At 60.8% G+C, this 14,268-nt stretch overlaps 1 protein-coding gene across 1 annotated transcript; it reads left to right on the top strand.

Annotated features, from left to right (window-relative positions):
- The first annotated feature begins 1,039 nt into the window (after positions 1 to 1,039).
- Positions 1,040 to 14,065, top strand: KLF16 (Kruppel like factor 16). Its single transcript, XM_024208231.3, has 2 exons — positions 1,040 to 1,602; positions 12,747 to 14,065. Exons 1-2 carry the CDS (start codon positions 1,191 to 1,193, stop codon positions 13,031 to 13,033), a joined length of 699 nt encoding a protein of 232 aa, XP_024063999.2. The 5' UTR covers positions 1,040 to 1,190; the 3' UTR covers positions 13,034 to 14,065.
- The last annotated feature ends 203 nt before the right edge of the window (positions 14,066 to 14,268 follow it).

The raw sequence follows: 14,268 nt of genomic DNA on the forward strand, positions 1-14,268 counted from the left end.
TCCCAGCAGAACACGCATGATCCTATGTTTTTTACAGTTTTCCCCACCTGATCTTAGTGGCATTCCGTGGGGGGGGGAGGGGAGGCGGGTTGGTGAGCAGGTTTGTGGACAGTATGACTACACTCTCCAGTTCTAGCCCTGCCTCAGTTACTTCTGGAGCCACTTCCTGGATAGACTTATTACGCTAGAACAATCCTGGTTTGGTAGGAACGGTGAGTTGGGCCCAGGGGCTGTTTCTCCACTCTGCCTATGGCCGTTTGTGGCTGTCCGTGCCCAGTGAGGGTGCTGCAAACACAGGGCCTTAGCAGGTGCTGAACTGGGTGCTTGGTGAGCTGGCCTGGTACATAGTAACTAGCCCAAGGGCTGATGGGGGGGGATGCTGGGATCTCCCCCTGCGTGCAGGGTATCCTGGATAACGCTGGGGGATTGTGAATTTGTGACAGGAGTTGTGGGAGAGGTCGTGGGCCCCTTCGCTCTGGGGAACGAGGAAGGGAATGTGCCCTGTGGGCCTAGTCCAGAGGCCGCAGGGCTGGAGCACTGGGGACACACTCCCCAGCATGGTGATCAGAGGAGAGGAGAGGCATGTCAAAGCGTGGGGGGCAGGAGCGTGGCTGGTGTGATGGGAGCAGAGGCCAGAGGCAGCATGGCACGGGTGGGAAGGGGCTCGCACCATGCCGCTTGTGCCCGGGGGAGGGGGCTGCCGCCCGCCCTGTGCTGAGACGCGCGGCGTTGGGGGCGAGCCAGCAGCAGCCGTTGCATTTCGTACTGATACACCTGCGGCCCCTCCCCTCACCGGGGGCCATTGCATCCCCCCCACGCGCTCCTCCCGCCGGCGTGTGGGCCGATGTGCCGAGAGGCGGAGCCCGGCGGGGAGTGGGGGGAGCCCTGGGCTGGGGGCGGGGCGGGCCCGTCCCCCCCCTTGCAGCCCACGCCCTGGGGCCGGCGGTGTGGTGCGTGCGCTCCCGGCGGGGCGGGGAAGGGTGTCCCTGTCTCTCTCCGTGCGCCAGGGCGCGGCGCAGCCACTCGGTGCGCTCGGAGGCGGAGCAGGGGCCACCCGAGCCTTAGCAGCCGCCGCTTTCTCGGCCGCCGGGAGACACAAAGGCTGCGGCTCTCGCCCCGGAGCCGGGCGAGGCGAGTGGAGCAGCTCCGGGCCCCCCGTTCCGTCCCGCCGGGGCCCCCCTTGGAGAGCCATGTCCTGCCTGGATTACCTCGCTGCCGAGTGCCTGGTGTCCATCTCCAGCGGGGCTCTGATCCACCCCGCCGCCGCCTCCAGCCTCCCCAGCCCCGATCCCGCTAGCAGCGAGGACCGGGAGGTGCGGGACACCCTCCGGGGCGCAGCCCCGGCGGCGGGCGGCTGCAGGGCGCGCCCCGGTTCGGCGCACTCGGAGAGCAGCAACTCGTCCTCGTCGGCCGGAGGGGGGGACCTGGAGAGCGGCTACACCACCCTGTCCGACGGGGGCGGCGGACCCCAGCGCGCCCCGCTGCCCGGCCACAGCCCCAGCCTCTCCTCCCCGGGCAAGCGGCACCGCTGTCACTTCCAGGGCTGCTGCAAAGTTTATGGCAAATCGTCCCACCTGAAGGCGCATCTGAGGACGCACACAGGTGAGGCCGCCTCCCGCCTCCCCCACTCTGCCCCTTCTCCCGGCGTGGGGACCCCACCTGCCCCCGACTCTGCCCCCTCCTTGCGCGGGGACCCCGCCCACCTGCCTCCGCCGCCTCCGCTCTCACGCTCCTCCCCCGGCCCCACTTTCCTCCCCCCTGCTCCTGCGCGCGTGTTCCCCCTCCTCCCCCACCCACGAGGGGCCCCCGCCTTTACCCACCTCCCTTTGCTCTCCCTGCCCCCCCTTTCCCTCCTGGGGTCCCGCCACCCCCTCCAGCTCTCCAGTCCTTTCGCATCTCCCCAGTACCCCATGCCCATAGGTAGGAACAGCCCCCCCCCGGTCGCTTTTTCAGATGGTGACTTTATCTTGCACCGATCTCCCTCCCTCCCTCCTTCGCCCCGGGGGCTGTGACCCCTCCCCCCGCCCCCATGACCTACCCCGGAGGCCTCCCTGTGGCGGGTGGGCGGGGGGGGGGTCCAGGGTGATGTCACTTATTTTTGCTGGGGGGGGGTGTTGTTAAGCGATCTGAAGTTGTGTCCAACTCCCCCCACCCCCGCTGCGTGGAACAACGCGACTTCATTTCCATTGGCCTCCAATCCATCAGTTGCCAGCCCCAAAGGGGCAGAAGCCCAGTCTATTACCCCTCCCCCCACCCTTCTGTGGGAAGGGCGGGGCTTGGACTGTCTGGGAGGCGTGGCCATGGCCTGTGACACGCTTCCCTTCCTTCTCTGCCATGCAACACGGCAGCTTTTCTTTGCGTGTGCGTGGTGGGGGACTGGTACTGAAGTGTGCGCACGTCAGGTCCTGGAGCCTGCTTCCCTGTGTGACTCCCCCCCCCCCCGGATCTCTTCCTTGCCCCTGGTTTCCGGGAGTAGCGCCCCATCCCTGGGGACCTCTGGAGGTGGCTGAAGCCCTTCGACTTCTGAAAGTGGCCTGTGTGGCTGGGGGGGGGGGGGGTGCTGGCCCGCCCCCGAATCCCGGGGCTGGCACTTCCTGCACACTGAGTCTGTGGGGTGCAGCTGGCTCTGGGGGAGGGTACGGGGTGGGTCGCAGGAATCTGCATGGCAGCTCTCCACTGGGCACGAGGCTGCCTGGGGCCTCTCTGCCTAAGCTGGTGGGTGGGACTGGGGAGAGGCAGGAGGCAGAAATGGACGTGAAGGGGGAGGGGGCAAAATCCCAGGGCAGAAGCTGCCTGGTTTCCTGGTTCTCTGTCTCGCCCTGATGCACTGGGGAGGCCGCTGCACCTGCGTTGGTGCCAGGCAAGGAGGGTGGAGCATTGGCACTGAACAGAGCAGAGGAGATCAGGGCGGGAGTGTCATTAATTCCCCCCCTCCCACCTCTCTTGTTGTTTCTAATTGGGCAGGTTGGCAGTATGGGGGCGGAAAGATAAGAGGCCCTTAGTAAGCCTTGGTTCTAGCCACAGGGCAGGGGCTGAAGGAGTGTCTGGGATACTGTTCTTAAGGATTGGTTCAGTTGGCCTTACCTGCGAATTCTTGGGGAGACTGAGGCCAGGTACTGGCATGTACCCACAGACCACCCCCGCGATGTGCGCTTAGCTTATATCTGCTGTGAGCTCCCTCACGTGAAACAAGCTGGCCTGATATAACTGCACTTTTTTGCTGCTATAACTGTGCCTGTACGAGGGGATTCTGCCAGCCCGGCTGAGTCGGTCAGAGATCGCACCCCTGACCCACGTGGGGATACTGGCAGGAGTCTGTTGTGTCAATCTGGCCTGAATGACCCTGAGCCGTGAGTTGTGCATGCTGGGCTGTCAAACTGGCCCCTTTTGCAGTGTTAAGCTCACAGTTAATGAAAACTACACTGAAATATATGGTAGGGGGTGGCTAATTGTTCGGATGATAGATATCGGCCCATTGTGGGTGTCTGGAGTCTTGCACCCCAGCGTTAGGAAGCATTTGGATCCAGGACTTATGTCTTGGCAGAGTTCGGATCTGGACTGCCACCAACCCAGAGGTCGTGAAAGTTTGGGGTTATACAGAGACCCAAAGCAATTGGGCCCAACTCTCCTGCCTCTCACCAGTGAATCGGTGCGGTTATGGGGGGGTCGAGAGTGGGCCTGCGATGTGTCTGCCCAGAGGAGCAGAGGGTCTCATGGAGTCGGCAGCCTCTTCCCACAGTTGCTACCTTAGTTATCAGGCAGCAAGATGCCTGGCGTGAAACCTGGTGTCCCAGTGAGGCTGCGTGTGAAGCCATGGCTGGCTCCACTCCAAGTCCTCTTAGGCACCATAACATGATAGCACCAGTTGGGAGCAACTGTCTGGAAATTCTGCTATCCGACATGACCCATGAGCCCTGCCTTGATCAGTGGTGTGTATAGTCAGTCGTGTCGATGCGGGGGTTGGTTTGGCTTTGCTGAGAGCACATGGTTGTCCTTTGATTTCAGTGTGGAACTGCCATGCTGGTTCGCTGGCTCCCTGTCACCACGGGGGAGGGGGGCATGGGCTGGACTTTGGGAGTGGCCTGGCGAGAGACCTGATCAACAGGCCTCATCCTGATTGAGATAGTTACACTGATGGTGCTGTACCAGTGCAGAGCACTACTGTCTCAGTGCGAATGCACTGATGTACGGTGATCTGCAACGGTTCACCATACCTTGGCTTCAGATAAGGCCACAACTGCAGTGAGTTCTGAGGGCTGACCATATGCTGGATTAATTTAGGCAGGGTAGTAGCTGGCTAATGGTAATGTGCATATGTAAAGGGGGCCCTCCTGGGGTGTAACAGCCATCCCCAATGTGATAAAGCCTCTCCCAAATTAGAGCCTGGAAGAGATCTAGATTGAAAAATCCCCCTGCCCACGGTGGATAGGAAATTTGCTCTGCGGCGTCTGGAGCGGGGACGTGAAGCCATTGGTCCGTGCAGTATTTGAGGCCTGGACTATACAGTTTTTGCACTGGTATAACTATGGGGATTATGCCGGCATAGCCATGCCAGGATAACCCCATAGTATAGACGCAGCCTACAGAAGGGGTTCTTCTGTCAGTGTAGGGCCCCCACCTCTCCTAGTGACAGCAGCTTTCTTCCTTCAGCCTAGCTGTGTCTACACTGGGAGATAGGGCTGCGTCGTTCAAGGCTGTGGCTTTTATGCACACCTTGAGAGACGTAGCTTTTAGGTGTAGAACAGGCCCCGTAGAACTCCATCCACACTAAGGGACGTTGTCCCCCTTTAACTATGCTGGTGTGGTTAAAGTGGTACAGCTTTTGTGATAGACAAGGCCAGAGTTTCCGTGCATTGTGGCAATGCGGAGAACCCTCCAAATGGGAAAGCCAGCGTGACCCGAGGCAACGTTATCTTCCTCAGCCTGCAGGCAGTTGGGTCCAGTGCTTCGGGTGCAGCTCATAGCTTTACCAAGTAGCAGCTTGCGAAGGGTGCTGCTGAGTTCTGTGGAACTGTCAGGAAGGCTGCCAAGGCCCTCGGGGAAAAGCTGTGAGGAGCCACTGTAGCAGCAGAGACGGGGACTGGAGTTATTCCTGGGGGTGGGGTTGAAAGCTAAGATAGAATTCGAGTAGCAGAAGTGCCATGCACACAACCCCCTGTGCCAGCTCCGCCCACCAGCTGATGTATGGTGTGGGGGGAAGGGTACCTTTTGCCCAGCTGCAACCAGAACATGCATGACTTCAGATGTCAGACCCCTTCTGTGTTTGTGCAGCGCCTGGCACAGTGGGGTCCTGGTCTGCCCACACGTGACAGGGGGGCTGAAATCCTTCGCAAATCAGGCCTGGATTGTGGATTCGGAGCCCTTGAAAACTTGAGCCTCAGCTCGTATGGGGAATCTGGCCCTGAACTGAAGATCTGCAAGGTGGCCGGGAGCCAATAACCTGAAAGGTGGAGCCAGACGGCGGCTAGCCCCCGTGAAGTCACCTCATGGCTAGCCCCAGGCACTCACTCCACCTTGGGTAGAAAATAGTCCTGGGCAAGATCTCGCTGAAGTGGACTCGAGTTTCCTGCTGGGAGGGACGCCCCCAGCCCCTGTCGGCCGCCTACGCCTCATGGGATCCTGTGTCAGGGCAGACTGTGTGTGTCTCGCTTACCCCAAGCTGGCATCCTGGGGGGCTTTGCTCACCCGGCAGATTGGCTCTGGCGTGCCCGCAGAGAGGCAGCCAGACTCGGGCCCGTGGCATTGTGTGTGGGGCCTGCTGTCGCGTCGTTGGGGGATGAAAGGCCCCATTGTGGCGTGATGGCTGGACTCGGACGGTTTGAACTTGACGAGGCGGCGTGGTTTGAAATAGAGGCACTAGGAGCTGGGGCGCTTGGGGGGGGGGGGCAGCTCAGGACATCAGCGGAGCCTCCCCCCCTCTACAAAGGAGCGGCTAGAGCGTGGCTGGGCTAGAGGGTTCTTGTAACCTGAGCCGGTGGTGGGAGGGAGGTGGGGAGAAGCCAGGTCCCCTGTGGGCGGTGGGGGGGGCTGGAGCCAGGCTGCTGGGGGAGTTAGTTCGGCCTTTGCAGAGGGCTGGACCCAGAGGGTGAACTGCCAGGGATGGGGCAGCCTAGGCGTAGGCCCGCAGTGGCAGGAGGGAGCTCCGGAGGGGAAGGCTGAGGCCTGTACGTGGATCAGTGTCAGAGCCAGCCCTTTGCTAAGGCCTCTCCTCGCTAGCACCCTAGTGAGTGGGAGATGCCCAGACACCGGCCTTCTGTGCTGGCGAGAACCTACAGAACAACTGTCCCCAGCATGGAGGGGGCAGAGACCATCCAGCTGGAAGTCCTTGTGTTTGGTCCCTGGACACCACGGTGACTCCAGCTCTCCAGAGTCCCAGTCCACTAGGCCACCCTGCCCCCCGTTTATCTCTCAGGGCGCCCGCAGCTGCACCCCCTCCCCAGAAGCACAGCGTGGTTGGGTGAATCACTGAAGATCGTGCTGTGAGCCGGGAATCGAACGGAGGAGTTCTCGCTCCCAGCCCCCTGCCTTGTTGACTGTAGGTCCTGCAGGTAAACGAAGCTGCGCAGGAGCTGCCTGGGATTTTCAAAGCCTCTGAGGGAGTTACTCTGAACTCCCCCGACCTTCAATGCGATGTGGACACAACTCCTGTAGCTCCTTTGCACGCCCCAGCCGCTGTCCGCGGCAGGCGGGCAGCTGGTACTTCCACGGCCGGGGGGATGTAGGAAGCGTGTGGCGATTGGTGTGTGCTTGTCTGGAGCTGGCCCGCTTGGTACCGAGCAAGGAGGGTGCCTGATCGCAGCGTCCGAGGGGTGTGGAATCTGGGGTCTAAACTGCTTGACGACGTCCCCTTTAAATCCCTGGTGTTAGACTGGGCTGAACCGCGGGGGCTGGAGCTGCCCTGAGATGCCTGGGTGAGGCTCTGGCAGAACCCGCCCCCGCTCCCTCTCCTCTGCCTTTTGACCATCCTGCGGGCACAGTCCCGGCTTCCCCGGACGCCCTGGGTCTGGAGCAGGGTTTGAACCGCTGAATGAAAGCACAGGGCGTGGGGGAGGGGGCAGCCTCCGTGCACCGGGAGGGCTGGCTGTGCCGCAGAGCCGGAAGATCCCGCGCCGACGGAGCCGCTGTCCTCGTCTCACCCCGCTGCTGCTACTGAGCTCGCTCGGCGCTGGCAGCACAGATGGTGCGTGAGATTCCCCGGCTGCACGCGGCTGCAGGAGCCCATGTGCCTGTCTCTTCTGGAGCGCGGCTTGCGGGAGAGAGAGTTGCCTGCATGTGGCGTTAACCCATGGAGTTCCCAAAGCAGCTGCTGGCACTGCCCTGCCCACAAATCTCCTGCCAGGAACTAACCGTGCCCCTGTGAACCCAAAACCGGTGCTGCCACTGGGCTGGGACCTCTGCCACTGGCTCTCCCCCGACCCGGAGCCGGGGCCCTGCCCTCGCTGCAGTTCCTGCATTGAATTCTTGCCCTTTGGGCCTCCCCTTTCCACCCCTTCTAGAGAGGATCAGCCTGAGCTGCAGTGTCTGGCCTGGGGCTCGGCCCTTCTGCGCCTTGCGTGAGGCTTTTTGTTCCTGGCTTTAATGTTTGTTTTTGCTCCAAGACAAAAGGGTTTCCCAGCGCCTGCACCCAAACCGTGCTGAGCTGGGCTGGCGGGATGAGTCATGGGGCAGTCCCTGTGCTGCCTGCGTCAGCCTCTCAGCGGCCCCTGAGAGCTGCGGGGGAGGGGGGGGGCGTGCAATTACTCCTAGCAGGGAGGGTTGCATTGAATTAGCCGGGTGGGCTTGGTCTCACGCCCTCTGAAGTTCAAAGGTTAGGGCCTCCTCTCCGCCCCTCACCTGGGCCCCCTGGCACTGAATGACTCCCTGGCCGTAGCCAATGGGAAACCCAAGTGTTTAGCTTGGCAAACCGCGGGCAGCTTCGCTCACGTGGCAGCAGAGGCAGGCCGGGAGTGCGCTCGGGGCAGCGAGCCACGCCTCAAGATGCCTTGGTCCCATAGCAGCTCTGCTGTGACCTTGAGCGGGTGACCTCTGGGCCGCTGTCCGTCCCGCCCCTGGCTAAGCGGCAGTGGCGTTTGCTCACCTTGGTGCAATTCAGCGTCCGTTCAGCGCCTTGCAGAGAAAGTGCTGTGCGTACGCTCTGGATGCGCCGGGAGGGGCCGTGGGCTTTATGCGGGTAGGGATGGTGAAATGAACGTGGATCAGAGCAGATCTTCCCGGATTTAGCCCCTTGCACGCTGGTTCTAAAAACTGTCCAGGCCCAGCACCGCCGGGGAGCACCCCTGCAAGGAGACCAGCCCACCCTGCTCTCTGTTAGCGGCTACCCCAGCCTGTGTCCCCTTCGAGCCACAGCCCGCCGGCAAACCCAGCTGTAGCTGATTTCCCCCACCGCTTGCCTGTCCCCTGGCTTCCCCCTCCATGCAGACAGCAGGCCCAGCGTGGGAGGCAGGGAAGGGGCGGGAGGTTACGCCTGACCTGAGGAGCTTTTGACGCTTATGCGGAGCGATGGGCCGGCTCCAACCCCGCGCGGGTCTCCGGCCTCTTGCGTGACACAAGCTGTTTTCCAGGGCGGGGGGCTGGGCTGCAAAGCCCGGGGCCTGAAGTGTGCTCTCCCATCCCCCACTCTTGCCTCCTGCCCTGAGCGTCTGGCTCGCTCCAGTTCGAGGCAGGACAAGCGAAGCAGCTGACGCGTTGCGCTCGGGCGCCAGCTGGGGTCTGCCGGGAGGCGCGAGTGGGCATGGATTGGCAGTGGGCATTTCTCTTTGTGTGCTGGGGAGGGGCGGCAGGGCTCAGGCTCCCTAACAAAGGGCTTGCCGCTGGCCCTGGAGAGGCAGGGTCCAGGGCAGGATCTGAACTCAAAGGGACGCTGACCAGTTTCTTAGGGCTGGTCTGCACTGAAAACTTACATCGGCGTAGCTACGTCTCCCCCGGAGACAGGCGTAGGCAGCGCTGGGGCGATGGAAGAATTCTGCTGGCCCCGCTACTGCCTCTCGGGGAGGGAGGTTAACCACAGCGACAGGAGAACCCCTCCCGTGTCTCCATTGTCACGGCGTAAGAGTAGGCATCCCCATTGATTCGCACCACGTGTTGCAGTCTTGGTGGGCGCAGAGCAGCCGAACGCCTTTCCCGTCGAGTTGCCGGGGTTTTCAAAGCCCGTCCCAGCCGTCAGGGAGCAAAGCTTTTCAAAACACAGGGGAAGTAGTGGTATCCCTGTTTCACAGATGGGGAAACTGAGGCACGGGAGGGCCGTGACTTGCCCTGGGTCACGCCGGGAGTTGGTGGTAGAGCCAGGAATTCTTACAGCCCCTCGCCCATCTAGCTGCTGCCCTGAGTCCCTCTTGTTTGGGCAGAATCTGAGCTGAGTAGAAGTATTTTAATGAGGAGGGCGAAGGAGCTGGGCCTTGAGAAGCGCAACGTGAAAGCGGTCAGTGGCAGGGATGCGAGCCTAGGAATACAGACGAGCAAACGAGACTCTCAAGGCATTCATTATTAATCCTCTGTGGTGGTGTTACTAATACAAAACTCCAGGCAGCAATAACAAGCCACATAATGCATCACAGGCGGGGCAGGGACCTTCTCTTTCTGTGGGGTGGGAGGGGTACCTACTGCAGTGGGGCCTGGCTAGGGTGACCGTATTTCCCAAAGTGAAAACAGGACACTGTGCAAGGCTGGCCCAAGTCCGCCCCCTCCCCCCCGCCCGTGTGGGACCAGTCCGAGCTGCCTGGTGTCGCCACTCGCCCCCCACAAAAGTTCCTCCGTGCCCCCGTAGCAGGGTGTGCTCCACTTTTTTTGGCAAGACTGGGCATTGGGTCTTCAGTGAGTCACCTTGCCAAAAAAGTCGGGACGCCTGGGATGGGGCTTAAAAAGGGGGACTGTCCCAGCCAAAACGGAACGTAGGGTCACCCTAGCTCCTGGCCCCTGATCGGTGCCACCAGATTCTATTGTAACGCTCATACACATATCTGTTAAATTCGGGTCAATGATGGCAAAAGATCTATTAGACCTCCTAGGCCCAGCTGCTGCAACGTGTGCTTAGCGTGTGAAGTCAAAGGGAGCCTGGTTAAGCTGCCAGGAGCGGTTTTCAGGGTTGGGACTACAGGAGTAAGCAAAGACTTTGATTTCATCTTACCTTGAAAGGGTCCCCTGAACATCCCACGCTCCTCTGCCAAGCTTGGGCTGTGACTCACACTGGCGCTGGGGAAAAGCTCTTGAAATTGGAGCTGCGTCTGATTCCTTTACTCGCCTCGCTCCTTCGCCCTGGGCTTACGCAGTCAGGAGAAGCTATTTGTAACCAGTGACGGGGGCCGCGTTTTCCTGTTGAAAACGGCTGCGTAAGATTGTGCCAACTGGTGATTGTGCAGTCAGGGGAAAGCCTCTCATACGCGGGATTCACAGAGCAGGGTGATGTGGTTTAAAATGTTTCATAGTCGTAAGCGTGGGGGGGGGTGTCTTGTCGCTTACCAGGGGCGAAGCTGTGAGTGGGGGAGGCTGGTCCCCCCAATCTATGCTGACTTTAAAACCTTGACATCCCATCATTCGACCAGTGACCGATGGGTGAAGTATCTTCTTTCTGACCTGTGGAACTCCTTGCCACAAGGGATCACTGGGGTCAAGAGTTTTGCAGGATTAAAAAAAAGATCACCGAGAGTTCATCCAAAGATACAAGAGTTTTGGCAGGGAGATAAACCCAACTCAGGGCATGAATTGGACTCTAGCCATAGGGGTTAGGAGCCAGCTTTGCTGGGGGCAGATTACCCCGTCACTGCTGAGTTTCTTGCTCCTCCCACTGAAGCAGCTGGTGCTAGCCACTGTTTGAGACCGGAGACTGGTCTAGAAGGGCCCCTGATCTGGTCCAATCTGGCAATTCCTCTGCAGTCCACCTGTGTCATACGTTGTGGAAAAAAAATGTTTAAGGAAGTTTAACTTGGCCCTAGTTCCTGGCTCTGCAACTGTAGATGCAGGTGCTTCAGTAACTGTCCAACTGCACAGTGGTAACCCGCTGATACGTGGCATGGAGGGGTCAGGCAGGATCGGACCTGAAACAGCCACGGGTCCAGGACGTGATATTCCCCTCCTGGGCCTTGGGACCAGTCTGCTGGGGGCGAGGGGCTGGGTGGGTTAAACCGGAAGAAAGGCCAGAGATGCAAGTGGCAGATTGTGGTGGAATTTCGCTCACTACTGATCCGGTGACGATCCTGTCATGCTTGTGATTGCAAGAACCTGGAATGGAGCCCGGGCAGATCAAGCCCTGGGTTTCTCTCGGCACCTCATTGCAAGTGGCTCTCGGCTTTGTCAGCCCAATTGCCCCTTGCACGTGCCCCCAGGAGCACATGGCCCTTGTGTCTCTGGTACTGACGCTCCTGGCTCAGTGGGGTGTCGGCTCTCTTCGAAAGACCTTCAGTCCGGACAAGCTCGGGAGTCCAGGCATGCGGCATAGTCTGCACCTGACCAGCAGGGGGCGCCGTAGTAAGAGAGGCAGCAGTCACTGAGGGTGGAGAGAGATTGATGAACTGGGGGCTAGATTGGAAGCCCTGTGCCGAGCATCTAATTAGTCTCTGGGGAGGCCGGAGCCGGCAGCATCTTAATCTGAGGTTTTAATTTTGCCTTCGTCCTCTCTGGGTCTGTTTTTATTCTTGCTCAGGTCAGTTGCTTTGTGTCAGGATTAGGCAGATGGGGGCGGATTAGAACCAGAAGACAATCCCTAGGGGCTGGGTGGGCTTGGAGCCCTCGGCTGAGTCTGTCTGCTGGGCACATCTCGTTCCCGGGCCTGGCATAGTCCTCACCGGAGCGGGCTGCCCGTGGACGGGGGAGGCACGGACCGTTTGTGTTTCCGGGGCCAGTGAGCATTGGACCTGTCCCAGCACAGCACCCCCTAGCTTCTCTCTATCGCACAAGCCCTGCTCCAGTGGCAGAGCCCAGAGCCGGGGAGGTGGGTCTGTTGCAGGAGAACTGAACTGCCTGTGACCCGCAGCCCCCCTGCTGTTCTGGTTCAATGCCTCCCGGCGTCCCCAGTTCTACTGCAGGGCGGTTCGGGGACACCAGGAGCAGAGCGAGGCGCGTGCGGTCCCGGTCCCCGGTAACGCAAGACGTGAGACGCTGATTGCAGCTGTCCGGGATCCGTGCTCTGATTCTGCTGGGGAAAAGGCTCACGTGGCAGAAATATCCCCAAACCCAGGGAAACGTGTTGTGTGTCACAGTCCATAATTAGCGTGCTGCCACCTAGCTGGGACACGGGAGATTGTTTTGGAGGGGTAGGAGTTGAAATGAATGATGAACTTTCCCTTTCTCTTTGCATCCTTCTCGAGCTCTGAGCCCTTCCCCAGGTCAGTCCAGGGACTCGGAGCTCACACAGTGCTCCATCAGATCATGTCACTGGCCTGCCAAGCCAGCTGCCCCTGGCTAGAGCAAATGCCCAGTACTTGGAGCCCCCAACTCACAATGCACCTGGGTTGTTTGTCCAACACTGTTATTGGATGGCTGTGTGGAACACTGCCCTCCACTGGGTGGAATTGAAACTGCTCAGCTGTGTGTCATAGGCCCTATAGGGTGAATGGCTGGTGGAGATTCTCCTTGAGCTGAAGTGTTAAGAGCCTGTGCTGTTGGAGCAGGAGGACTGGGGGAGCCCAAAGGTGTCAGAGGCGGGGGGGCACAGGGACTGTCTGGGGGAGTCCAAAGGGGTTAGGGGTGGGGGTGTGGGGACATCCCCCCCTGGGCTCCTTGCTGTGTCTCACGCTCTTCCCCCCTCCCCCCAGGTGAGAGGCCGTTCCCGTGCACCTGGCCCGACTGCTCCAAGAAGTTTGCGCGCTCGGACGAGCTGGCCCGGCACTACCGCACCCACACCGGGGAGAAGAAGTTCGCCTGCCCGCTCTGTGAGAAACGCTTCATGCGCAGCGACCACCTCACCAAGCATGCCCGCCGCCATCCCGCCTTCCACCCCTCCATGGTCAAGCGGCTGGGCTGCCCCAGCGACTCCGCGCCCGGCAGCCTGGCGGGGAGCCCCGTCGCCAGCCCTGCCCCCAGCCCGGCCAAGTTCCTGTAGGGGCTGGCGCTGCTCCGAGCGGGGACCATGTGGCACGGACCCCAAAAGGTGCCGCCTGGCCCAGGCCGGCCCGGGAAGCCACCGAGAGTGCCCGGTGTCAAGGCTGCCCTTGGATCTGTGGGGCGAGCGAACCGTCTGCTCCTCCCTGACGGGGTCCTGCTCACGGGGACCTTCCGCTCCATGTTCTGGGTGTCTTCGAGCAGCAGCCTCTCCCTACCTGGCTTCGTGGTGACGTCCAGCATCCCCCACCCCTGGCCTGCGTGGCACAGCGGTCGGGCGTCCAGTCCCGCGGGCCGTGCTGCTCCCCCTGGGCGGCTGTGGAAGGAGCTGGGCGGGGGGAAGGCTACGACCTTGCCCTGGCTGCCGGCAGCCCCTCTCCTGGGCAGGCTCCCGCATGGCGGTGAGAGGTGGCACCTCTCCGGGAACCCCCAGCTACCACGATGCCAGACTCTACCGGCTCGACTCGTGCGGGGCTTTTTCGCCCTGGAGATGCTGAGGGACAAATCAAGGCCCTTGCCTCCTCTCTGGTTTACCCTCCTGGTGCTGGTGCAACGACACTTCCCCAGCAGGGGGCACCCTAGGGATGGTTCCAACTTGCACCCTGGGGACCCCTTGACGAAGGCAGCTTAAACCAGGCCAGTTCTGCCTCCCGTCCCCAGAGGCCATGACTGCGTTGCTCTTGGGACAGAAGGCTGCTCAGGGAGGAGATGGCCGGTGGCTGAAGTCCCCTGCGTCTCCCACTTCCCCTCCCCTCTCCTTCTGGAAACCAGGACCTGCTCCCCTGAAATTCTCCCCTCTCCCTCCAGGGGAAGCCCAGCATAGATATAGATCTATCCCTCCCCCAGAGGGGAATTCTGAATATTTATTTATACAGACTAACGCGCCTCCGGCTGCAACCTTCGGAGGTCTTTGCAAGTCGTGGGTATCTGGCCAGTGGACACAGACTGACTGGCACTGGGCTGCCGTGGGCGGGGGGGATGTACCTTTCGAGTGACTCTCCGTCCAGCCCCTGCCATGGGATGGGGCTGGGCTTTTTAGGCAGGAATCTATTTATGGACAAAATCGGTTTTTATAGCTGTGGAATCGGGGTGGAGGGGTATAAAGGGCGGGGGGGTGACATGCGCCCCAGCCAGCCTCTTTGAAGCGGGTGCGGAGTGAGTATTTGTCTACGCGGCGTACTGCTCCTGGAACCCGGCCGTGTGCAGCTGTTTTAGGGGAAGCCTGGGCCTGCATTT

Source organism: Terrapene carolina, unplaced genomic scaffold (genome assembly GCF_002925995.2).
Source record: "Terrapene carolina triunguis isolate 2854851 unplaced genomic scaffold, T_m_triunguis-2.0 Scaffold194, whole genome shotgun sequence".
In the NCBI taxonomy this organism is placed as follows: domain Eukaryota; kingdom Metazoa; phylum Chordata; order Testudines; family Emydidae; genus Terrapene; species Terrapene triunguis.

What these genes read in the sequence shown, in the direction of transcription:
- KLF16 (XM_024208231.3), top strand. Translation starts at nt 1,191, where the DNA reads ATGTCCTGCCTGGATTACCTCGCTGCCGAGTGCCTGGTGTCCATCTCC. An exon ending in GCATCTGAGGACGCACACAG is followed by an intron (nt 1,603 to 12,746) that starts GTGAGGCCGCCT and finishes CCCTCCCCCCAG; the next exon opens with GTGAGAGGCCGTTCCCGTGC.